Source organism: Apodemus sylvaticus, chromosome 19 (genome assembly GCF_947179515.1).
Source record: "Apodemus sylvaticus chromosome 19, mApoSyl1.1, whole genome shotgun sequence".
Classification (NCBI taxonomy): domain Eukaryota; kingdom Metazoa; phylum Chordata; class Mammalia; order Rodentia; family Muridae; genus Apodemus; species Apodemus sylvaticus.
In genome coordinates this window covers 28761793-28789105 of record NC_067490.1, presented here as the reverse complement: position 1 = coordinate 28789105, position 27313 = coordinate 28761793, and the positions used below count along the sequence as shown (strand labels likewise).

The window sequence follows — 27313 nt, the reverse complement described above, 5'->3', positions numbered from 1 at the left end:
CAAGCTAACAAAACTATGGTGCCATAAATTGGTCATCTCTTCAGGAGATTTTGGCTCCTGAGGTCACATAGAGTCCCCAATTATCTCACACTACTGCCAATGCTCTTGGTTAATCCCAGAACCTGACAGTAAGACTCTACTGATGAAGTCATGGATCATGGAAAAAACAGGCTCCTATTCTTGTAAGTTCTGGAAGATGCTGGGCACCTGACTAGAAGTATAACCACACATGAGCCTGACAGACTGAATTTGATCCCCAGAATTCACATGGTAGAAAGAGAGAGCCAACTCAAACAAGTTGTCTTCTGACCTCTGCATGCGTGCACACACCACCACCAGGTAGGTAGGTAGATAGACAGATAGACAGACAGATAGATAGATAGATATAGATATAGTATAGATAGATAGAGATATACAGATATAGATAGATATAGAGATATTTACATATAGAGATAGATATAGAGATAGATATAGAGATATTTACATATAGAGATAGATATAGAGATAGATATAGAGATAGATAGATAGATAGATAGATAGATAGATAGAGATAGAGATATAGAGATATAGAGATATAGAGATATAGAGATATAGAGATATAGAGATATAGATAGATATAAAGATATTTAGATAGATAGATAGATAGATAGATAGATAGATAGATAGATAGATAGGTAGGTAGATAGATGATAGCAAAGAAGAAAAAAGTAAAATTATATTTCTGGAGAGATGGCTTAGTGGTTAAGTGCACTAAGACCCAGGTTCAATGCCCAGTTCCCACATGGTAGCTCACAACCTCCTATAACAACAGTACCAGGGAATGCATCACCCACTTTTGGCCTTAGTGAACCCCGGGTGCAGAGAAACGGGTTTCACTGAGACTGTCCCATGCGTGTGTGTCTTTGCTCTTCATCAGTACAGCTTCTGCAGTTCGTCTACCCGCCTCTCCTTCTTTGCCCCAGTCCTCTCTCAGACGGCCTTCCCTTCTGTCTCCATCACATGCATCTCACCACTTGCTCCCTCTCCTCCCCTCAGACCTCTCCTCTCTTGCATTTCTGTCTTCCTCTCACACTGCCTGCTCATGTCGGTTTAAATCTGGATTCTGCACATAGGATAAGTTTCTCTGTTTCTTTATCCATTCATCCGCTGGTGGAGATCTGAGTTCTTATGAGTATGCGGCAGGAAATGTGGATCTGTGAGTATCTGTGCACTGTGCTGACTTAGAATCCATTGGGCAATGCCTAGGGGTAGTGTGGCTGACTTGTATGCTGCTTCTATTTTGGTTTTTTGGAGGAACCTTCACATTAATTTTCATAGTGGCTATAATAAGGTTTATATTCCTACCAGCCATGACCAATGGCTTCTTCCCTACCTCCCACCCAGCAATCGTTACCATTTTATTTCTTGATAATATCCATCTGCCTGGGACATCTGAGGGGGCGGTGACTCTGAGTCATCATCTCTGTGATGGCTAAGGATAACATTTTTGCTTGTTTTTCTTTAACTATTGATGGCTATGGGGATGCAGAGATGAACCTGGCGGAGGAAGAAGTGAGACAGAAAATGAGGTGCCACAGGCTCCTGAGACTCCTGAGGGGCCCTGATCCACTGTACACTGTGTCTGATCTGACATGGCTCCCAGCATGCCAGTAAGGCAACACAGAGGACCCTAGGCTAGGATGGGGCTACTTCCCCTGTCACAGAAACTTCCCAGGGGTGGGGGGATTATACCCTCCCCTACGGGCTCCTGGGCAGATGAGTCAGATTCTGCTGAACACCAGTTATACCAGGATTTTCCCTTAAATACATAAACATGTAATATTGGTTGAAAAGCTATATAAGCTCATGTAATAAACAATAAAGTTGAACCTGCACTGTGATGCTGGTCTCCGGAGTCTGAATCCTGGGCATTGTGGGCTACATCTCATCTCCTCTTCACCTCCAACTTTCCATCCCCTGTTCCCACATTGGCCATTTGTAGTTCTTCCTTTGAGATCCATTCATAAACATCCTTAGTTGTTCCATTCATAAACATACTTAGTTTATCACATGATTTGATGTTTTGGGATTTAACGTTCTGAATGCTTATAGACTCTGGATATTAATTCCCTGTTGGATGTATAGTTGGCCAAGATTTTACCATTGGGCAGACTCTCTTCACTATACCGAAGAACTTATACTTTGTATGATCCCCTTTCACAGTTGTTATGGTTGTTTTAAGTTACTCGAGTCTTTTCAGGAAGTCCTGCCTTATGCCCATTTCCTGAAGTGCTGTCTACGTTTTCCTTAGCAGTTTCAAAGGTTAGCTCGTACCTTGAAGTCTTTGATCCACTTTGAATGGATTTCTACTCAGGGTGAGTGGATCCACTTTTCACTCCTTTGTATTTATATAGCCAGGTTTCCTAGCCCTGTTTGTGTCCCTGCTCCTTGTTGGGCAACTGAATGATAGAACGGAGAAAATGAGAAGTAACTGTGGTAAGCCTACAGGCTACCCTGTGGTCACATGTGAGCAAGCCCTCAGAGCACACGTCCTCTGGAGTCATGCCCAGCTCCCAGCAGTCATCTCTCCCACCTTTGATGATCAATTGAAAGTGTACATCCAGCCAACCACTACAGCCTCTAGCGTAGCATCTTTTCCAAAAGTCTTACGCCATCTACTGACTGACCTGACACGCCATTCTTCTGACCTGGATGCATGCTACAAAGCTGGTCATACTGCTTCACTCCCAGTCTATAGGCTTCCTAAGAAGGTAGGCAGAATAATATGTGCAATTCCATCAAGTATCATTGGTTCCCAGCCCCTAACACGTTACAGTTCCTAATGCACCATCTGGCTTTGCAGCAGATGCCCAAAGACAAGGGTTGAGGTTTTGATGAAAAAAAAAAAAAGTTGGACAAGATATGCTTGTGGTGGGGGTTCCAAAATATTCCTTGCCTGCTAAAAGATGAACCCAGGAGAATGTTGGTTGGGGTGCGTATTGATGGCCAGACTCTCCTGTGTGACACTGTCCTCCCTGAGTCCCTGGGGCAGCCATGTTCCTCTAGAAGCTGATGTCTAATCATCTCGCACTCCTTGACTCATCCCTTTCAGCGTTCACATCTCCCAATACCCTCTGTCCTTTCTGCCTGGGGCACCAAGTGCCTGTGGATGTGTCGAGAACAGCAGCCTGTGTCCCAACCGTACCTCCCTGAGACACCCACCTCCGTCCTGAGACACCCACCTCCCTCCTAAGTCACCCGCCTTCCTCATAAGACACCTCCCTCCCTCCTGAGACACCCACCTCCCTTCTGAGACACCTCCCTCCCTTCTGAGACACCCACCTCCATCCTAAGACACCCACCTCCCTTATGAGACACCTCCCTCCCTTCTGAGGCACCCACCTCCATCATGAGACACCCACCTCCCTCCTAAGTCACCTGCCTTCCTCCTAAGACATCTCCCTCCTTCCTGAGACACCCATCTCCCTCCTAACACATCTCTCTCCCTTCTGAGACACCCACCTCCCTCCTAAGTTACCCACCTCCCCCCTGAGACACCTCCCTCCCTCATGAGACACCCTCCTTCCTGAGACACCCACCTCCCTTCTGAGACGCCTCCCTCCCTCCTGAGACACCCACCTCCTTCCTAAGACACCTCCCTCCTTCCTAAAGATACTTTTCTGCCTCATGAGACACCCACCTCCTTCCTAAGACACCTCCTTCCTTCCTAAGATAATTTTCTGCCTCGTGAGACACCCACCTCCCTCCTGAGATGCCTCCCTCCCTCCTGAGACACCCACCTCCTTCCTAAGACACCCACCTCCCTCCTAAGATACTTTTCTCCCTCGTGAGACACCCACCTCCCTCCTGAGATGCCCACCTTCCTCTGTGTTCATTTTTGCCTCTCTTTCCTTCTATTTTCACCTTGTATGTGCACATTTGATTGTGTCTGATATGCCAAAGATGTACAAGAACACAAAGCCTTATATACTTACAGCTCTAGGTATAGTTGAACTATTATTCCTCCTCCTCTTCCTCCTCCCCTTCTCCCTCCTCTTCTTCTTCCTCCCCCTACTCCTCCTCCTCCTTCAATGTGGAGCCAGAAGTTTAGAAACACTTTATATTAGAATTTTATATTGAATGGGTGAATTTATCCTTACTTGAAGCAATTTTTATTTCATTAAATAAATATTAAGAACATTTATTTTAAAACACTGACTATACAGTAAATCGTTAGACTTTTCATTTGGGGACTATTTGCAATTATGATCAGATGGAGGGACAGGGGTGGGCAGAAGTGAGGACAGAAGTGAGACTGTGGCTGAAATGGAGGGGAGCTTACGACTCCTGTGAGCGTCTGACTCAGTGACGTGTTCCCGTAGACTCTTCCCCTCAGAGCTTCTGTTCTAACTGCTCTCTTGTCTCCTTTTCCCTGTGCACACATGGTGGGCTCTGGACCCTTCAGGACGAAGTTTTAACTGTGATCCGGAGAGTGGATGATAACTGGGCGGAAGGCATGCTAGGAGACAAGATAGGCATCTTCCCTCTCCTGTACGTGGAGGTAAGCTTACCGACACACCTGCACCCATCATTGTTTGATTTACCAGAATTTGAGGCCCTGACCTGGGGGAGCCCCTTTCTGAAATAGAAGGAGGATTTTTCCCCATGCATATAATGCCTCCTCTGACTTCCCTACCTGGGGATTCATCCTATAAACAGTCACCAAACCCAGACACTATTATGGATGACAAGAAGTGCATACCAAAAGTAGTATGCCATGGTTGTCTCTGGAGGGTCCCTGCCAGAGCCTTACACATACAGAGGCAGATGCTAGCAGCCAACCATTGGTCTGGGCATAGGGTCCCCAATGGAGGAGTTTGAGGGTGGTCTGGAGGAGCTGAAGGGGTCTACAGTCCCATGGGAATAACAATGATGTTGGCCACCCAGATGCCTCAGAACTCCCAGGGACTGAACTATCAACCAAGGGATACATATGATTCCAGCCAAAGATATGGCAGAGGAAGGCCTTGTTGACCATCAGTGGGAGGAGTGGTCCTTGGTCAGGTGAAGGCTCAATAGATGTTCCAACAAAGGGAAATCGAGATGAGGGGAGGTGGGAGTGGGTCAGATGGAGAGGCATATACTTAGAGACAGTGGGTGGGAGGATGGGTTGGGGGTTTTGGGGGACGGGGGAAACCGGGAAAGGCTTTACCATTTGAAATGTAATGAAGATTATATTCAATTAAAAAAAAAAAAAAAGAATTCCTCTGGCCCCTTTCAGCCTGGCTGTTGTCCCCTCCCTTTGGGCTCAAGGGTAGGACCTAGGCAGACTTCCCCACCCTCTCTCAGACACCTAGGCCCAATACTTATTTTCTCTGAGACTTTTGAATCCTACTGTGTTATCCCTCAGCACAAAGGGTCCACAGGGAGGCAGCATCTCCCTACACACCCACACAGATCCCTGGGAAACACTACCAACCACTGGCCATGTCCGAACCCCTCCTTTCATTCTCGCTAGCTGGGCAACTGATCGAGTAAGAGTCCCTCAGCAGAGGTAACCGGAGGCTAATTTGTTTGTTTCCTGGTTCCTTTCTGTGTCCAAGTGCCACCTTAGGACAGTTGCTGATCAGAGACTATGTGAGCCTGTCCACCCTGGGCTATTTGTTCAAGAGTATTTGCCCATCTCCATGTGTCACCATTTGTCACTGCAAGGCCATGTGTGGTCCATGAATAGTCCAAATGTTTTTTGACTGATGACCACTATGGGAATCCTATAAGTAAAGAATGAATGTCCAATACGTTCTCAGTACTTAGTTTAGCATCCAACAATGAAGATGTTAGAAAATGCTGGCACCTCAACTTTGTAGATGGTCAGAGAGACTATAGGTTCTGGAAGGTGCTGGGCCCCATGGTGGTGTGTAGAACACAGATGGTCAGTTTTCAGCATTGCCTTCCATTTTCTGACCCCACATGGTGTCCCACAAATGACTCAGATTTGTTCAGCTTAGTGTAGCATCCATGACTGCAGACACAGCTGGTACTAAGAACTTGAGAGTCAGAGGAAGGGCAGGCAGGGAACATGGTCATCAGGTTGTGCATGTGGTGGACATTGGTTAGAAACATCCACAGGACTTGGCTGTTCAAGGGATAAAGGCCTAATGGCTCGGCCTGGCATTCAAGACCTTCTACCATCTTGCTGTCAGTATTTTTTCCAGCCTCAACTCTTCCACACTCCCCAATGCTCTTCCTAAACATTTTAGATAATACTTACTTTGGATTGACTGCCCAGGAGATTCAAGACCTGCCTTAGCAATGACAGGCAGTCCACACATACATATAATCCCATCTCTAGGGCATACTGTTATGCCTACTGTTTCCTTTAATGCCCTTGCATCCATGCACCTCTGTCTCTGTATTGCTCCTTGAGATGACCTACTGTGTAAAGGTCATCTGCCATGCAGTCTTGAAGTCCTAAGACTGGATGTCAAATATGTTCTCAGTATTTAACTTATCTTCCAATAATGTAGACATTAGAAAATGATGGCCAGCTCCACTTTGTAGTTGATTAGAGAGCCTATAGGTTCTTGAAGGCGTCAGACCCCTGTGCTAACATGCTCTACATGCTGTGACATGCAATGAGTCACCATTCCATAAGGAAGATGAGAAAGAAAAGCGTAGTATGGTTGAACCTCACATTTTCTGGAAAGATGTTTTCACTGAACACCTTGAGGAATCTGCATCGTAAGGCTCTAAACACAGAGAACACTGGACAATGCCAGGAACCCACGCGGCAATCATCCAAGGCTTCTGATAGTCCCGATCTTGTCCGAGTACTATTGCAGTTATAAAGCAGCACACTGTGGGATGTGTGTCTGCTTGTCCATTATTTCCATTTCCAAATGGGTGAGTAAACAACTTCATAGGCACCCTGATGCAGGAAAATAGCGCCTCTGCTGTGTCCACATGTTTTGTGAACAGGGATAAGAACATACCAAGGAGGCCATGAGCAGGGACACCGGTTGAAACTTGATCCCTTAGGATCAACTCTCTAGGTTACAGGTCCGTTCAAAGAGCAGATGGTTGAGCCCACCACCTCTCTACTTTCCAGTTATCTGGTTTGCAGAGCAGTCCCTTTTAAATGTCCTCAAGGGGCTGGATAGGGGTTGCTCAGTGGTTAATAGCACTAGCTGCTCTTCCAAAAGACTTAGGTTCTGTTCCCAGCACCACTGTGGCAGCTCACAACTATCTGAAACTCCCAAGTAAGGAATTCAGTGCCTTCTGGTCTGCATAGGTACCAGGTATAGCTGTATGTTTCTTGTCCCCTAGTCCTAGTGTTTATGAAGAAATATGATCAGTGTATTGACCTTGTACCATAGACATGTCTGAATTCATGCAATATAGAAGGTCTCTTGGGTAACCGTTTCATCTGAGACATGATGTATTGTATAGCAACAGCAGGTTTAAAGAGAGCAAGTACTTAGCTAGAACCCTGCCAGCTCACCAAGAAACTCATGTCTGGCCTTGCCTTCCTATCTGTGTGGGATGTAGGCAGAAATACCGAGCCTGCAGTGCCCCTTAAATGAATAATAGCAGATACTGCAAGCTGTACTGTGGTGCCTAGCTGTGGCTGGCTCTTGTCCAGGCTAGCTAGACAAATGCAGGGAGAGGAAGGTTGCAGGTGTGGCTGATGCTGGTCCAACCGGTGCTCCCGAACGACCCTACTCTGAGAAGACAGGCCCAATGTCCATAGCTCCTGGTGCATCATAGAACTATCACCCTGCCACTCCCCCTGCGGCCCTCACACCCCAGCTGCTCTAGGGCTGCTTCTGCGTTCTCTGTTTACCCAAGGCTTCTCAGATCCTTCCCAGCTCCTTTGGCTGCTGTCACAGCCCCATCCTTGGCCCCAGGTCCCAGCATTGCCACCTAGACCTTTACCCCTAGCAGGAGTTCTACTCTATGGGTTGCAACCTCTTTCGAGGTCAAACTACTCTTTTACAAGAGGGGGGGTCACCTAAAACCATTGGAAAAGACAGGTATTTAAAGTTCATAACTAGAAAAATTATAGTAATGAAGTAGCAACAAAAATAATTTGGGGGTCATGACAACAAGAGGAACTATATTAGAGGGTTGCAGCATTATGTATTAAAGGGTTGAAGCATTGGGAAAGTTGAGACTCACTAGGTAGCAGTGCTGCCAACCTTGGCTTGACCAAGGGCATCTTCCCAGTCATCAGATGACAGCTGGATGCTGCACATTTACTGGAAGTCTGAGATGTAAAAAGGAGGCACCTGCGTCCTTCACCATTAGTAACCAGAGTGATGGGGATCCAGGGTTTGGACAGGAATTAGGACCAGTGTTGAACAAGTCCTTCCTTCCAGATCCTCACTCCTGGAGGGGGCAGAGGAGTGTCATTATCTTTGTTGTATAGAATGTGTTTGTGGTTAACAGAAATAAAATGCCCGGCCTAGAGGAATTCTTCCTGCCACAGTCAAGAGTTCAAGGACAGATTGAACAGCCCATAGGCGTGCTTTTGAAGGACTCTAGTTGTCAGAGTCTTAGCCCTGCCCTGTAGCCCGAGCACCCACCTGAAAACCCCTATTCAGTTCCAAAAGAGTGTGGTCAGAGATCTCAGTTCAGCTCTTAGCCAACTAAGGCAAGTTAGGGACATCATGGCCTTCACACAGGTGGATACCTGAGTATGTCTCCCATTCCTCACCTCTGCGTTAGAAGTGTGGCCTGTGACCAACCTTGTCACCTTTGTGAGCAGCCCAACTTCTCTGGGCTGGAGGTCTAGAACACCCACGGTGCATTTTGTCAGCGCTGTACTCCAGGTAGTGAAGGAGACTGAGGAGGAGCCAGCTCCAGGCAGTGACAGCATCCTCCTCCCAGAGCAGATAGGAACACAAAGGGGTGGGTCAGATCACACCAGAACCAACGCCTTGATCTGATGTCACTACATCTGGGTGTTAAACAACTCCTGTATGGCATATGGGAAACTTCTGGTACTATTTAAAGATTCTGAAGAGAAAAAATAATGGTAGCAAAACTAAACTCCTGATTAAGCTAAATCAGCGCAATCAGTCCCAATGTAAGTGTTACTAATGGCAACAGTCTCCTCTATGGTGGTCCTAGAGTCAGCTCTCCACTGCATTGCCAGGCATTGGAACCTCAGCCAGCTGCCTACTGGTTTGGGTTCATCCTCTCAGGAGACATAGTAGCTCATTACTTCACCGACTATAAAGTGGGGATGTTATTTTGAACCCCTGCCTCTAAACATAGTGTTTCCAGTGAGAAAAAAGCTGTGCTCTGCAGCTGTGATTCGGGGCATGCTCCATGGTGCAGTGATGCTCTGATATTTGCCATCTGGTGGTGCTTGTCATTTCTGTCTTTTGACTTGTTAATTTTCAAAACGCTTTCAGGAAGGAAGCTTGGGAAGAGAGGTTGTGTGTGAATCAGGTTTCTCCAAAGAGATGGCTATAGAAATGTATGAAAGGGCATTTATGAAGGAAAGGTTTGTGCAGTTACGGGCGCTGAGAAGTCAGGCAACAAACCATCTACAAGCTGGAACTCTGAGATGGTTGTGGCTCAGGCAAAATGCGAAAGAACTTAGAGCCGGAGACACTAACTTGGTTCATTCAGCCTTGGGCAGAAGGCCTGAGAACTGGGAGAGGGATGTTACCGTGCTAACCCAACCGTGAGGAATAACTGTCAATCAAGTCTTGACTTAGGAAATTGAGTACATTCCTAGAAATTCATTGTAAGATCATTCATCATCTGGGACTCTTTATCCTCACCCACGACCCTCTGTAAGGCTTCTGACTTAGGCCACAGATGAGGCACAGACACAACCTCAAGGGCCAAAGGGTTAAGTGAAGCGGCATGGTATAGCTCCCAAGGTTTGAGCTTCCGCATCCCAGTTAGCCAGGCAGCTCCTGCCCATGAAAGACACCCCCCAAGCCTTGCACCTGGGTAGACTCCAAATGTTGTGATTTCCTCTAGGAGACTCAAGGCTGGAAAGATGGATGCTAATTCAGGACCTTCCTAGTCTGGTAGGACAGGCATAGGTCTGAGTAGGCACATGACACATGCACTCAGCTTTAGCTAAAGAGAAGTTGTCATAGATGTAGATTGGCAGACACTCTCTCAGGGGCCAAAGGGTTAAGTGAAGTGACATGGTCTAGCTCTCAAGGTCTGAGATTCCACAACTCACTTAGCCATCGCATCTGTCAGGGAACTCAATGAGGAATCCCTTTGCGGCTGGATTATCAACCCTACGATGGGTAACCTGCAACAATCCCATTCTGATTTTCTGTAAGCCCATGCTGGCTTGGCCCCAGAATTTCAGAGTAAGACGACCTCCTCAGGGACCACATCTTTAATTAGAGATAGGCAGAGGGAGCATCATCCACATTTTCAAAAGCAAACTTCACTGTATACTTGGGGTCTGCGACATCTTATAGGATGCTCATGCAGTTAAGTGGTTACTATAGTGGAATAGTTGGCTCATCCATCAGCTCACATTGTTACTCGTGCTCCTGCTGGCAAGGACAGCTGCAGATCACCCCGGCTATAGAAATCCTTAGTGTGACTCTGCAGCTGTCAGGAACCGCGGTGCTCTTACGCCTTAGCTCTTCAGCGTGTTTGTGCCAGTGTACGACTTTATATCCTGTGACACATTCTCTCCTCCACGTCTTGTAATCATCGTTTGATTCTCTCCTTGACTCCTTTCAAAAGTCCATATTGTGAGTGAGATCATTTAACTCTTTCCTTGGTGCATGTGACTTACCTTTGTTCAACATCGCGCTGTCTAACCATCCATTTTGAAGGTGAGTTATACTTAAAGAAGTTGAGACCACATACCTGTAGACCAGGTGCTAAGGAGCCTGGGCCTCAAATACTTAAAGGCCTGATGTTTGAAGTCAGCCTGAGCAGCATAGTGAGGTTATGCTAAATAAAATGAAGGCAGAAACAAAATTGAAAAAAAAAAAAAAAAGAACAGTTTCTCAGACTCCACATAGCAGGGGAAAGGGTAGGTCCTGGCTCTATAGATGGGGGCCATTTACACAGCAGAGGTGTGGCACTGAGGCTGCCGTGTTCACTGGGCGGACCTGGCCAGTGGTAACAGTTTTCAGACACGGTGGTGAGAGGATATGTAGCCATACAGAAGGACTCTGGGAGCCTCCACAGCGACTGCCGGGTGAGGATTTAGTCCAGAAGGAATGGGGTGCATGATTTTACAGCAGAAACCAGACGTTCATTACAACCTTGGAGTTGCCCCCCAAGCCCCATGGTTGTAGTACTTGGCAAGGGATTTCTACCAAGGTTTACACCTTGCCTGTAGGGAAAACACCTCATCTGTTCTTTTGGTAATCGTTATTGCTTAGTAAAGATTATACATATGTTCGCGGTGATCTTGGCACCTTGAAGATTTCAGGTATGCATGTGGATTTGGGGAGAATTCCTTGATCCTCAGTGCAATCAGTTATGGCAAAAGGAGAAAAGACAACTGTGTCTTCATCATATTTCTGTTCCACTCACCCAGAGAAATTCAAATCACCTCTCTGCTGCTTTTTTTTTTTCCTTTCAAGTCCTTCAAAGTGAGAGTAATTAGGTCTCTGGTTTGAAGCTATTGAGAACTATCTTTGTGACAGGAAAACCAAAGCCCAGGTTTTGTTAATCCCATCTTCTAGATGTCTACTTTTCAGTGATTTTTTTTCTTTTTAAAAATATAATTTTTTACTAATCATTTGGAAATTACATAAATGCATGCACTATATTTTGGTATTATGCACCTTCCAGTCCTCCCCACAGCTCCTCCATGATCTTCCCAGAGCTCCACCCAACTTCACGTCCTCTTTTATTATTTTTTAATAACCTGCCAAGTCCAATTTGTTTTGAGATATATTCATGTCTCATAGGTTTTCGGTCATCCACTGGAGTGTGGTGAACTTACTAGGAACCACATGCTTAAACACATGTAACTTTCCCTTCTGCAGAAGAGGACAACTGTTAACGTCTCCTCAGGCTGACTGGGGGCTTGTCAGCCCCTGCCCTGCTGTGCTGGAGTGCTGCCTGGCTTGCTCTTGTACATATCTCGTGTAATAACTGTAGCTGCTGTGACTTCTTAAGTACAGCAGCCGTGTCACCTCCAGGAGATACCATTTTACTCCAGTCTTCCACAACCTTTGAGTCTTACTATGAGCAATTCCATCTCCCTGCATTGTCCGTGAGACCCGGGGAACATGTGTGTGATACAGATGTCTCACCTGTGGCTGAGCAGTCCAATGACACTGTGAGAGATTATTTTTCAATTATTATTAGCTGCCATTTAACCCACAAAAAGACTTCTCTGACGAGGACTGAGAGACGGGCTAACAGGAGTATAGAGATATAAATTTAGAGAGGAGTTTAAAAACATATCCATTAAGCAAAGTAATAGCGGTCCATTCACCCGTCATGGGCTCTTGTCTAGGTGTACAGCGCCAGACATTCGTCAGGATCTAGACGTAAATGCAGTCAGAATGCTGTTGGCTTCCTCTACGACGTTCATGCCATGTTGTACTGTATGCATCTCTCACCCTGCTAGTCATGATTTTAGATCATAGTTCATATCTGGGTAAGGTTGTTGATGAATTTCGCCCAGCAGACTGCAGAGCACCTTCTGGTGCTATGACAGTGAGCTAGCAAGGAGCCATCTCCCTACTCAGTACTAACCTAGTTCTCCATGTCTTCTGACCACAGAATGTGGTGCTTTCATCAACGGGGCCCTAGAATCAAGTTCTGGAGGGAAATGGGGGCAGTCTGTATTGCTGTGAGGATCCCTGGGATACCCGTGACTTGAAGGGAGGTATGCCACACCTCAGAGACATTGAGATTTATATTTGCCAACCTATGACTTCTGGGAGGAAAATTACCACCAGGGTAAGGTAACACTAATTTTTTAAAAAATTAAAAAATATATGATATATATTTATATGTATAAAAATATGTATAGAGAAAATATATATAATTATATATAAGTATACCATAAATAATATATAAAACATTATATATAAATACATTATATAATAGATAAATAGATAAATAGACAGACAGACAGATAGATAGATAGATAGATAGATAGATAGATAGATAGATAGATAAATAGACGGACAGATAGATAGATGGATAGATAGATAGATAGATGGATAGATATAGATATAGATATAGATATATAATTAGTTAGTAGGTTTCCATATGGCTTTTTCAAACATTTAATGTTACTTATTCCCAACTCCTCCTTCCCCATTTTCCTCCTCATATCACCCATGTTCTACTACTCCCCACTTTTTTTAATATCTTTCATGCTCCGCCTCACGAATAGCTTCTTTCTAATGTCCTTACTCTAACATGACTTAACTCTAATATGAGTTAAACACGAAAGTCTAAACCTTTGATGCTAGGATCCACACGTGAGAGAGGACATGAGCGATTTATCTCTCTGTGTCTGTGTTACTTCACTCACTGTAATGCCTTTCGGTTTCACCATTCACATGAAAACCACACAATTGCATTTTTCTTCACAGCTGAGTCCTATTCCATTGTGCAGATGTGCAACAGTTTGTTATCAGTTACATTTGGCGGCTGTAAGCAGGGCAGCAGTGAACATAAATGAGCCTGCATCTCTGTATAGGCCCAGAAGAGGTATAGCTAGGTCATATAGAGTAGACTTATTTCTAGATTTTTGAGGAACTGACAACTTGGTTTCTGTAGTACCTGAGACCTGTTCACATTCTCACCAGAAATGAATGAGGGTTCTCCTTCCCCGACATCTTCACCAACGTTAGTTGTCATTTGTGTGATTCATCATTAGCCATTCCAACTAGGGTAAGATGAAATCTAAGTATTTACATCCTCCTGGTATGGCTAAAGATGGTGAACATTTTAAAAAATATTCCCCAGCTATTGTATTTCTCCTCCTCCTCCTCCTCCTCCTCCCCCTTCTCCTCCTCCCCCCTCCTCCTCCCCCTTCTCCTCCTCCCCCCTCCTCCTCCTCTTCCTTCTCTTCCTCCTCCTCCTTCTCCTCTTCCCCTCCTCTTCCTCCTCTTCCTCCTCCCCCTTCTCCTCCTCCCCCTCCTCCTCCTCTTCCTTCTCTTCCTCCTCCTCCTTCTCTTCTTCCTCCTCCTCTTCCTTCTCTTCCTCCTCCCCCTTCTCCTCCTCCTCCTCCCCCTTCTCCTCCTCCCCCCTCCTCCTCCTCTTCCTTCTCTTCCTCCTCCTCCTTCTCCTCTTCCTCCTCCTCTTCCTTCTCTTCCTCCTCCTCCTTCTCCTCTTCCTCCTCCTCTTCCTTCTCTTCCTCCTCCTCCTCCTCCTGCTCCTCCCATCCTCCTCCTCCCATCCTCCTCCTCCTCTTCCTCCTCCTCCCCCTTCTCCTCCACCCCCTCCTCTTTTTCTCACTCTTCCATTCCATAGCATGGTTTTCAAATTGTTTTATTTTGGGGGTATCTTAAAAGTTCTTTATATATTGTAGGTAGTAATTATCTGCCAGGTGTATAGAGGGTAAAGGTCCTCTCCACCTATTCTGTTGGCTTCTTCCGTTGATTAAGTTTCCTTTGCACTACAGAAGCCTTTTGCTTTCATGAAATCCCACTTGTCAAGTGTTAGTCTTAATGCTCATGCTACTCAGATCCTATTCAGAAAGTCCATTATGTGCCTATAAATTGAAGTATATTTCTCACCTTCTCCTCTGTCAGATTCAGGGTGTCAGATCTTGTGTTGAGGTCCCCAGTCCATTTAGAGTTGAGTTTTATGCATAGTAAGAAATAGGATCTAGTTTGGTCCTTCTGCATGTAGCTATCCAGTTGGAACAATACCATTTGTTGAAAATGCTGTCTTTTCTCTAAGGTGTATTTTTTAGCCTCTTTGCCAAAAGCAAAGCAAAACAACACACACACACACACACACACACACATTCACACACACACACACAAAACAAACAACCAACCAACCAACAACAAAAAGTACCAGGTCTGTAGGGGTGTGGGTTACACATGAGTCCTCAATTCTGTTTCCCTTGATGAAAGTGTCTGGCTTCATACCTGTACCGTGCTGTTATTATTACCATAGCTCTGAAGTATAACTTGAAATCAGGTGGTGAAATCTTGAGTAGTGTTTTTATTGTTCAGGGTTGTTTTCTTTTCTTTTTTTTGGTTTTTCTTTTTTCTGGATTTGGTTTTTTTGAGACAGGGTTTCTCTGTATAGCCCTGGCTGTCCTGGAACTCACTCTGTAGACCAGGCTGGCCTCGAACTCAGAAATCCGCCTGCCTCTGCCTCCCAGAGTGCTGGGATGACAGGTGTGCACCACCACTGCCCGGCTTTCAGGACTGTTTTCTTTCTCCTCTGTCTTTTGTGTTTTTCCCTGGGTTGGGCTTCCAGGTAATACTGGATTCAGACATCCTGCCATCTCCGTGTTTAGAGCCTAACTTGAGCACGGCGGGGGTTGGTTCCTCTTGAAGGTCTGCTGGAATTCTGCACTGAGCCCTCCAACCCTGTGCTTTTCTCATTGAGAGATTCTTAAGTTGCTGCTCCTGCCCTGTTGGTTGTCATGGATACAATCATGTTGCCATGTGTGAACTTGGGTAGTTATGTGCACTTAGGCATTACTTCACTGCTTTTAGATTTTCTAATTGTATGGGTCATAATTTTTAATATTTATGTTCTGAAACTATTATACAATTACATTATTCCCTTTCCCTCCCTTTGAAACCTCCCATGGACACAATTGCTCTCTTTCAAATGCATAGCTTCTTTCTTTGTGGCTGTGTGTTTCTGTGTGTGTGTGTCTGTGTCTGTGTTTGTGTGTCTGTCTGTCTGTCTGTCTGTCTGTGCCTATGCCTGTGCCTGTGTATTCCTAAATAGATAAATAGAACCTGCTTAGTCTTAATAATGCTACTTGTTTATGTATATTTTCAGGGCTGACCATTTGGTATTTGATAACCAGTTGTAGGGAAGACTCTTCCCTGGGAAAGACTATTTCTCCCACTCCCAGCATTCCTTAGTTGCCTGTAGTTCTCAGGTAGAGCTGGTCCTGTGCCAGATTCCCCTCCCCCTCTCCCTCCCCTTTCCCTCTTGCCCCTCACCCTCACCCCTCCCCCTTGTCCACATTAGTGTGTCTGCTGGTGTCCTGTCTGTCAGCTCACTTTGGGGCCCTCGTGTTGGTGAAACTCTATGCATGTAGCTTCTGACATTTCTAGGAGACGTGACTTCAGAGCAAACTCCCTGTTCCTCTGGATCTTACAATCTCTCTGTCTCCTGTCTACAATGATCCCTGAGCCTTAGGTGCAGGAAATGTGCTACAGATGTATCCATTGGTGCTGGGATCCACGAACTGCATTTTGATTGGCTGTAGTTTTCTGTAGTGTTCTCCATCGGTTCCAAAGAGGTTTCCCTGAGGAGGGATGAGAACTATACTTATCTGTGCATTTAAGGATAAATATTTAGATGTAGTTAGGGATTATGCTGGTGTCATTAGGGAAAAGTCGTACGTTCCCCTCCAAGGGGAACTAGATCTAGGCACTGGATCTAGTCAGGTGGCTAGGTCTCCAGTACTAGGCATGGCTTCCCTCTTGTTGAGTAGGTCTTAAGTCCAGGTTGAGAGCTCTCTCGGTTGCTCCTAAGGTATAGGTCCCACCCTTGCGCGCTCAGGCCTTTCATGCCATGCTGGTTGCTGTGGTTGATAGGCATCTGTAGCTGGTTGTCTCCTCCTTCAGAAGCTGTGTGGCAACCCATGGTACCACAGCAGCTAGCCCTCAGACAGCTATTCAGGTCAGACCCGGTTCAGGACCTCTAGGTCTTTTTTTGACCTTTTTCTTCATTTAGGGTGATGTTGGCCGTGGGCCTCCCATGTATACCTTTCACTGTGTTGATGCATTTTCCCTCTAATCTCTGGATCCTCTAGGACTCAGGAAGGCATGCTGGATTTTTGTCAGAGGCTTTTCTGCATCCGTTGGGATGATTTTGGTCTTTAAATTGTGTGATTTTATTACACTTACCGACTTGTGTATGTTGAATCGTCTCTACATGTCAAGGGGGTAAAGCCAGATTTTTCATGCTGCGCATTCCCCTTTAAGCATGTGTGTGTTCCGTTAGCAAGTTTTAGCTAGCAATTTTATATCTATATTCATCAGGGATTTGGGCCTCCATTTTTCTTTTCTGTTGTGTCTTTTGTGATATTGGCATTAGAGTGATAGGAGGAGGTTAGGAGCTCTCCTTCTGTCTCTCTTTTTGAGTGGTTAAAGGAGGATTAGCTAAAGAGCCTCCTCAATATTCTGGTAGACTTCTGCCATGAATCCTCGCTTCCTGGAGTCTTCTTAACTGGAAGTCCCTTTACTCCTGTTCCTAGTGCCTCATTGCTATGGTTCTGTTTCTTGGCTTTATTTTGGTGGTTTGGAAAAATTAGAAACTTTTTTCTTTTAGATTTTCCAGTTTAATGGAATATCATTTTTAAAATATTTTCTTATACTATTCCGAACTTAATTGGCATTGTAATGATTCCCCGTCCATTTCTGATTCTGTTAATAAGTGACACCTCTTCCTTTCTTTTAGTTAGCTAGAGCAGAGTCTATCCATCTTGTGTAGCTTCTCAATGAGTGAGTCTTCTGATTTGTTGACTATTTGTTTCTATTTCATTAATTTCACCTCTGATTCCTTTTTTAAAGATGAATTTTTTTATGCATATGAATACACTATCTGCATGTACATCTGCCTGTCAGAAGAGGGCATCAAATCACATTATATATGGTAGTTGTGAGCCACCATGTCTTTGCTGGGAATTGAACTCGGGACCTCTAAAAGAACAACCAGAGCCCTTAATCTCTGAGCCATCTCTCCGGCCCCCCACCTCTGATTTCTTGGTGTCTACTGTATTTACATTCATTGCTTTCATTTTCACAGATTTTAAGTTGCAACATTAAGTCAATTATATTGATTCTTCTGTTGTTTTTTTTTTTTATCCTAGTCACTTAGAAAGCTATCTATTTCCCTTGTAGGAGTGCTTTTAGTGTATCTCAGGGGACTTGGTATGTTTCAAATCACTTCAGGAAATGTTTTTATTTCATTCTTGATTTTCTTTTCAATATATTAACCATTCTGTAATGAGTTGTGTAATCTCCATGTGTTTGTGTACTCACTAGTGATTTGTTTTCTGTCAGTTTTAAATTTTTTTTGATGCAAAAAGCAAGAGGATTTTTATTTATTATCCAGCATGCTGGGGCTGCCCTGCACATGGAGGGCAGAATGACATGCACTCTGGGCTGCCCAGGCCTTTTATACAGTTCTGGGGCAGCCGCCATTAGGCACAATGTGATTGGCAGAAGAGTATTCCCTTTAAACTAATTGGTTGTTAGGATGAGGTAGGTGGCCAATGGACTCTGGGCCTTTAGCCACAGGGACCACCTGTGGTCTGAGGAATGTAATTTAGCCTCTCCCTTCTGGGAGGGGTCAGTGTTCTATAATTTTATTGCATTAGCATCAGATGGGATCTGTAGGTAGTTCAGGGTTTCTGAGTTTGCTAAAATTGTTTTTTTTTTTTTATCCCAGGATTTACTCTGTTTTAGAGAAGCTTTTGTGTGTTCTGGTAAAGAATGTTTATTCTTTGGTATTTGGGTGGAATATTCTGTAGATGGCTATTAAATCCATTTAATATGTAATTTAACTCTAATGTTTTTCTTTTTCTTTTTGTTCAGAGGACCTGTCTGTTATAAAAATATAGTTTTTAAATCACCTACTATTATTTGGTTGATGTTAATCTGTGCCTTTCATTCTAATAGTATACATTTTATGCAATTGGCTATAACTGGTGGGGTTTCTTTGTTCTTTCTTTTTTTTTTAAAGAAGGTTTATGACTCTTTTCAGCACCACTGTTAGCCCAGATAGAAAAAAATGTATTAAACTCTGTATGTGTATTTCTACAAAGACTTACATGCATTGTGTGGTTGTAGGTAGTTAGTGTATGATTCCTTGTGACCTTTTCAGTCATCCTTACTGTATTTTTCCCTTTTCCCTCCTTCTTCTGTATCCATCTCCCCCCTCTAATCAGAGCCTTGCCATTTTTCTGCTTTCCCCTTCAATGACTTGTTGACTCGTGCCCTGTCATTTGCCTCTCTGGTGTCCCACTGTCACTGCCAACAGTCTCTGTGACTTCTCTGACTTCTGTAATCACTGGCTGTCTATATTACTGTATGTACTCACAGCTCAAGATTTGGAGTTAGCAACCCAAAATGAGAGGGGGAAAGGGTCCGAGGTAGCTAACTCAGTGTGATGTCTTCTAGTTCCTCGCTCAATATGATCTTTTTTTTTTTTTTAGCTCTGTTGCATTTATCTGCAAATGTTATTATTTCCTTTTTCTTTACAGCTGTGTGCCATGGCATACCATGGGGTATATATACCACACTGTACCATCTCCTCCTCAGTCGAAGGAGATTTGATTCCATTTCCTAAGCGATAGCGAGTAGACTGGCAGTGAACATGGTGGAATGATATCTGTGGAATAGAATGATGAATCTCTGGGCAAATGCTAAGGAGTGTGTGATAGTTTGTATAAGCTTATCCCAGGGAGTGGCACTATTAGGAGGCGGGGCCTTGTTGGAGGAAGTGAGTCACTGTGGGGGCGGGCTTGGAGATCTTTCTCCTATATGCTTGAGCATGCCCAGTCTGTTCCTGGCTTCCTTTGGATAAAGATGTAGAACCCTCAGCTCCTCCTGCACCATGCCTGCCTGGATGCTGCCATGCTTCTGCCTTGATGACAATGGACTGAACCTCTGAACCCGTGAGCCAGTCCCAGTTAAATGTTGTCTTTTATAAAACTTGCATTTGTCATGGTGTCCACAGCTGAGCCATATGGGAGAGCTACCTTTAGACTTACAAAGATTCCTCACACTGGTTTCCATATGGGCTCTGCTGCTCTGCAATCCTCCCAGGAGTGAAAACAAATGACCACACTCTGGTTTTTTAGCTCTTTGTATATCATAAATATCTTTCCTCTGTTAGATGTGTGGCTGGCAAAGATCCTCTTGCAGTCTGTAGACTTCTTTTCTTGACCGTTTGCTTCTTTAGCTGTGCAAAAGATTTGTTTTAAAATAGCACTTGTGTTAGCCTCGATTCCTAGGCAAATGGAGCCCCATTTAAAAAGTTCTTTCCTGGACCTACATTTTATAGGGCACTGTTTATGTTTTCTTCTAGTATTTTCTGTTTTACATTTAGGTTGCCAATCCATTTGGAATTAGTTTCTTTGCAAGGTCATAGATACAGGTTTATTTCATTTTTTCTGCATGTGGAATACCAGTTTTCCCAGAGCCTTCTGTCACAGTGTTCTAGAGAAGGGGATATTGGGACATAGTTGCTATGAAAGGGGAGATGGGGAATCTGGGAGGCCAGCTTTAACTGGGAAACAGGAACAGGGCAATACAGAGGTGAAAGGTATGGAGAATGAATGAACAGCACAAGAATGTTTGAAAAGGCTACAAGGAGTTACTTTATGCTTCCTTAAAACTACATATACACACACATTCACAAAAACACACTCATATACACACACATATGTACATACACATATACATTCACACATACATACTACACATGTGTATATATACATATACATACATACATTCACATACACACTCACAAACATGAGCACACATATGTAAGTATGCATACATGAACGTATTTTGCATATGTCATTGGAAATGACAATGTTCCTCCAAATAACAATATACTGTTTAACAAAACCCCCAGGACCAGACATGAGAAACTTCCTTTCGAGTTTTTAGTTAAAGTTTTTAGCCTAAGATCCTCCTAAAGTAATTTGAGCTTTTGCCATTACCCTTCATTTCCTCCCAGAAATTAGAAGTAAGACCCTATAGTTAAAGACACCGCAGTTTAGGAAACAAGATGTGAAAGAACCAAGCTGGATCTGAGCTGAATGTCTCCTTTCTGAGACCTACCTCTCATGGGCCACAAGGAGCTTTACAGGCTGCCAATGAAGAAAAAATAATCAATAGTCCTACCCAGCTCCAGTGCCTACAAGCTTCAACAATGACCAGAATGGCAGGGTGTCTATAATGTATCAAAAGGTACCTTAGTGGCACTAACATCCTAGGAGTAACAACAACTCCCATTGGGGGGAAGAGACAACTGCCCATTGCTGCTGAGGCCAGGGACCCTACAGGGCAACAAGCTGCTTTCAGTCCCCTAACCTAGTATGTTCAATGGCATTCTCAACACCTATCATACCCAGAGGTAAGTGTAGCTCTCACCCCTTCATCAAAGAAACTTTTTTCTATAGATGGAGACCATTACATAAATCTACAACTAGTCACAATACAGAAAACAACTTACTGTGAGCTACTCAGTTCTACTTGATACATCTACAAGACAAGCCCTATACCTCTGGAAATATCACAAGGAAGGAATAAAAATATTTTAAGAGCCAGAGGGACAGAGCACAAGCTGTGAAATAGTATCTCTGTATAGAGCAGAGAGGTAGTGGTCATGAAATATGAATAATATAGTCACCAAAACAAGACCTTAAAATGGCCGGGTAGTGGTGGTACACGCCTTTAATCCCAGCACTTGGGAGGCAGAGGCAGGCGGATCTCTGAGTTCGAGGCCAGCCTGGTCTACAGAGTGAGTTCCAGGACATCCAGGGCTACACAGAGAAACCCTGTCTTGAAAAAAAAAACAAAAAACAAAAAACAAACCAAAACCTAAAAATGATGCTACCAGTTAACATGCCAAAGTGGATAAAGGAAATCTCACAAGGCTTCTAAGAGAGAAAGACAGAGGATGAATGAATATCAGTCTTCTTCAAGAACAAACCCTAACATGTTATCTAGTCCCAAGTGGTCAGCCTTAATCATATATACATACAAGCAGAACTGAAGGGACTCATCAGGCTGCATTTATGAATTTATACATACATATATATGTTACAATAGTAATAAACGAAGTCCTAGATTTTTGAGTAGAGGTGGCATGGGATGAGGAGAGGGATAATGATGGAAATACGGAATGTACGTATGAAATTCTCTTAAAAATTGTTAAGAAAAGGACAACAAACAACCAATGAAAAAATTGAGACATGGAACTAAACAGGGTTATCAGAAGTTGAAATACAAATGCCTGAGAAATATGTTTTTTAAAATGATCAACATCCTTAAGACAGCTAGGAAATGCAAATCATCTTGCTATGGTCAGAATGACTAAGATTAAAAGCAAACAATCAAACAAGACAGCAACACTACCAAAAATGAAACTGATAAATGCTGGTGTACATATGGGAAAGGGGAACCCTTATTAATTTGGGGGGGGGGGGGTAAGTGTAAATTTGTGTAGCCACACTGGAAATCATTGTGGTAGTTTCATTAAAAAGCTATAAATCTATCTATGAAAAAACCAGCTAAACCATTTTGGGCAGAGTACTCCATATGTTTCTCTAGAAATAATTGTTCATTCATGGTCATTACTATTCTCTTTAAAATTGCTAGAAATGGAATCAGCTAAATGGCCATCATCTGATTAATGGATCGTGAAAATGTGGTAGAGTTACCCAATGGAACAATACTCAGTTGTTAAGACAAATGAACTGAGGTTGCCTCTATGCACAGGTGCCCTGCTCTGCTCTGGGACCCTGTGCTACATCACGGCTCCTTCTCAGCTCGGCCTGTTCATTGTGTCTGGCAAAAAACGTACCTTGTATAAGTTGCCAGAAGCCAGGAGTTTCTCGGTTTGAATCTATTCACTTCCAGGGGCACAGCAAAGGCCCTCTGGATGCTGGCCCTGCAGTCCGAGATGTGTCTAAGTTAACAAGAGTTTCCCACAATGCTGGGAGGTATGGAGGCATGCAGTATTCTGGAAGATAATGCTGAAATGGGCAGATTTTATTTCAACATTGTAAGAGTCATTTCCTGTAATCAAACACAGGACAGAAATCAATGACATAGAAACATGCAAGCAAACAAACTATACAAAGAATCAAGAAAATTAAGGGTTGGTTCTTTGAGAAAAGCAACCAGATTGACAAACCCTTAGCCAGCTTAGAAGATAGAGAAAATTCAAATTAATAAAGTTGGAGATGAAAAGGGAGACATTATGACTGAGGATATTACACTGAGGATGTTCAGAAGATCATATATACTTTAAAAGTCTGTATTCTATGGCATGCATCTAATCAGATAAGTGAAATGGGAAAATGGAGGGACTCTAATGTGTGAAGTGATATAAGAAACCAGCAAGGCCATTGATTCAAAGGTAGTGGGGATGAGTACATCACAGAGTTTGAGGGAGGAGAGGGAAATAAGAATGATATGATTATATTATAATTTCATTTGTTATTGTATTTCTTTTTCATTGATTATTTTATTTAAATCTAAACACATTTCAAATGTTGTCCCCCTTCCCGGTCTTCCCTCCACAAAATCATCATCCCATCCCTCCTCCCTTTTGCCTCTATGAGGGTGCTCCCCCACTCACCTCACTGCTACCTCACTTCTCTAGCATCCTCCTATGTGGATAAGTCGCCACAGGGCCAAGGGCCTCTCCTCCCGTTGATGCCAGATAAGGCCATCCTCTGCTACATAGGGAGCTGGAGCCATGGGTCCCTCCATGTGTACTCTTTGGTTGGTGGTCTAGTCCCTGGGAGCTCTCAGGCAGGTGGGATAGGGGGGAGGTCTGGTTACTTGGTATTGTTGTTTTCCTATGGGATTGAAATCCTCTTCAGCATCTTCAGTCCTTCCCCTAACTCTTCCATTGGGGTCCCTGGGCTCAGTTCAATGGTTGCCTGTGACTATCTGCATCTGTCTTAGTCCGGTGCTGGCAGAGCCTCTCAGAGGACAGCCATACCAGGCTCCTGTCAGAGAGCACTTCTTGACATCAGCAGTAGTGTTCAGGTTTGGTGTCTGCAGATGGAATGAGTCCCAAGGTGGGGTGGTCTCTGGATAGACTTTCCTTCAGTCTGTGTTCCTTTTGTTTGTTTGGTTGGTTGTTTTTGTTTTTGTTTTTTTTGTTTTTTTTGTTTTTTTTGTCCCTGCGTTTTCTTTAGACAGGAACAATTCTGGGTGGGTTAAAAATGTTGAGATTGGTGGGTGGCCCCATCCTGCAACTGGGGGGGGGCAAGCCTATCTACTAGAGGTGGTCTCTACAGGTTCTATCTCCCCTTTGTTGGGTTTTTCAGCTAATGTCATCCCTGTTGGGTCCTGGGAACCTCTCACTTTTATGGCATCTGAGAATTTCTAGTGCCCCCCCCATTCCCCACTCCCCACTGTTACATATTTCTATTCATTTTCCTGATGATCTGGACTTCTTATCTTATCTCTTCCCATACCTGATTCCCCTTATCTCCCCCTCCTCTCTCCTTCCCAGATTCCTCCTCTATCTCCTGTGATTATTTTATTTCCTCTTCTGAGTATAAGCATCCATTCTTTGGTCTTCATTCTTCTTAAACTTCATATGGTCTGTGAGTTGTATCATGGGTATTCTGAGCTTTTGGTATAATATCCACTTAACAGTGAGTACATACCATGTGTGTCCTTTTGTGCCTGGGTTACTTCAGTCAGGATGATATTTTTTTAGTTCCATCCATTTGCCTGCTAATTTCATGAAGTCATTGTTTTTAATAGCTGAGTGGTACCCCATTGTATAAATGTACCACATTTTCTGTATTCACTCCTCTGTTGAGGGACATCTGGATTGTTTACACCTTCTGGCTATTATAAATTAGACTGACATGAAAATAGTGGAACATGTGTCCTTGTTATATGTTGGAGCATCTTTTGATGCCCAGGAGTGGTATAGCTGGGTCTTCAGATAGAATTATGCCCAATTTTCTGAGAAACTGCCAGATTGTTTTCCAAAGTAGTTTTACCAGCTTATAATCCCACCAGCAGTGGAGGAGTGTTCTTCTTTCTACACATCCTCACCAGCATCTGCTGTCGCCTGAGTTTTTGATCTTAGTCATTCTGACTGGTGTGAGTTGGAATCTCAGGGTCATTTGGATTTGCATTTCCCTGATGACTAAGGATGTTGAACATTTCTTTAGGTGTTTCTCAGCCATTCAAGATTCCTCAGAATTCCTGAGAATTCTTTATTTAGCTTTGTACCCCATATTTAAATAGGGTTATTTGGTTCTCTGGAGTCTTAACTTCTTGAGTTCTTGGTATATTTTGGATATTACCTCTCTATCAGATGTAGGGTTGGTAAAGATCTTTTCCCAATCTGTAGATTGTCATTTTGTCCTATTGGAAGTGCCCTTTGTCCTACAGAAGCTTTTCAATTTTATGAGGTCCCATTTGTCAATTGTTGATCTTAGAGCCTGAGCCATTGGTGTTCCGTCCATGAAATTTTCTCCTGTGCTGATGTATTTTAAGCTCTTTCCCATTTTCTCTTCTGTTAGATTCGGCATATCTATCTTATGTGGAAGTCCTTGATCCACTTGGACTTGAGCTTTGTACAAGGAGATAAGAATGGATCAATTTGCATTCTTCTACATGCCAACAGCCAGTTGAACCAGCACCATTTGTTGAAAATGCTGTCTTTTTTTGTCACTGGAAGATTTTGGCTTCTTTGTCAAAGATCAAGAGGCCATAGGTGTGTGCTTTTATTTCTGGGTCTTCAGCTCTATTCCATTGATCAACCTTTCTGTCTCTGCACCAGTACCATGTGGTTTTTAATCACTATTGCTCTGGTAGTATAGATTGATGTCAGGGATGGCAATTACCCCAGAAGTTATTTTATTGTTGAGAATAGTTTTTGCTAACTTGGGTTGTTTGTTATTCCAGTTGTATGAATTTGCAAATTGTTCTTTCTAAATCTATGAAGAATTGAGTTAGAATTTTGATGAGGATTGCATGGAATCTATAGATTGCTTTTGGTCAGATGGCCATTTTTACCGTGTTAATCCTGCTGATCTCCATGAGCATGGGAGAGTTTTCCATCTTCTGAGGTCTTCTATTTCTTTCCTCAGAAACTTGAAGTTCTTGTCCTACAGTTCCTTCACTTGCTTGGTTAGAGTCACACCAAGATATTTTATATTATTTGTGACTATTGTAAAGGGTATTGTTTCCTTAATTTCTTTCTCAGCCCATTTATCCTTTGTATACAGAAAGACTACTGATTTTGTTTGAGTTAATTTTATATCCAGCCACTTTGCTGAAGTTTTTTTTATAAGATGCAGGAGTTCTCTGGTAGAATTTTTTGGGTTGTTTATGTATACTATCATCCACAAATAATGATATCTTCACTTCTTCTTTTCCAGTTTGTATATCTTTAACCTCTGTTTGTTGTCCAATTCCTCTGGCTAGAACTTTAGGTACTTTATTGAATAAATAGAATAAGAGTGGGCAGCCTTGTCTTGTCCCTGATTTTAGTGGGATTGCTTCAAGTTTCTTTCCATTTAATTTGATGTTAGCTATTGGTTTGCTGTATGTTGCTTTATTATGTTTAGGTATGTGCCTTGAATTCCTGATCTTTCCCAGACTTCTAACCTGAAAGGGTGTTGTATTTGTCAAAGACTTTTGCGGCTTCTAATGAGATGATCTAGTTGGTTTGACTAAGGGTTTATCTGTCTTGTTGATTTTTCTCAAAGAACCAGTTCCTAGTTTTGTTGATTCTTTGTATAGTTCTCTTTGTTTCTACTTGGTTGACTTCAGCCCTGAGTTTCATTATCTCCTGCCATCTCCTCCTTTTGGGTATATTTGCTTCTTTTTGTTCTACAGTTTTCAGATGGGCTGTTAAACTGCTCTCCAATTTCTTTATAAAGGCACTCAGAGCTATGAGTTTTCCTCTTAGCACTACTTTCATTGTGTCCCATAAGTTTGGGTATGCTATGGCTTCCTTTTTATTTAATTCTAAAATGTCTTTATTTCTTCCCTGACTAAGTTATCATTGAGTAGAGAGTTATTCAGCTTCCATGAGTTTGTGGGCTTTCTGTTGTTTTTGTTGTTATTGAAGACCAGCTTTAGTTTGTGGTGGTCTAAAGGAATGCATGGTATTAATTCAATCTTCTTGTATCTGTTGAGGCTTTGTTATGGTCATTTTGGAGAAGGTACCATTAGTTTCTGAGAAGAAGGTATAATCTTTTGTTTTAGGGTGAAATGTTCTATAGATATCTATTAAATCCATTTCATTCATAACCTCTATTAGTTTCACTGTGTCTCTGTTTAGTTTCTGTTTCTATGATCTGTCCATTAGTGAGAATGGGGTGTTGAAGTCTTCCACTATTATTGTTTGAGATTCAATGTGTGCTTTGAACTCTAGTAATGTTTCTTTTACAAATGTGGTTGCCCTTGCATTTGGGGCATAGATGTTC

General features: G+C 43.3%; 1 protein-coding gene across 1 annotated transcript in view; it reads left to right on the top strand.

Moving 5' to 3' along the window:
- Nucleotides 1–27313, top strand: part of Sh3rf3 (SH3 domain containing ring finger 3) — a 330906-nt gene that overhangs the window by 197131 nt on the left and 106462 nt on the right. Inside the window, 1 exon segment of the mRNA XM_052162973.1 lies at nt 4445–4540. Coding sequence (XP_052018933.1) covers nt 4445–4540 — 96 coding nt within the window.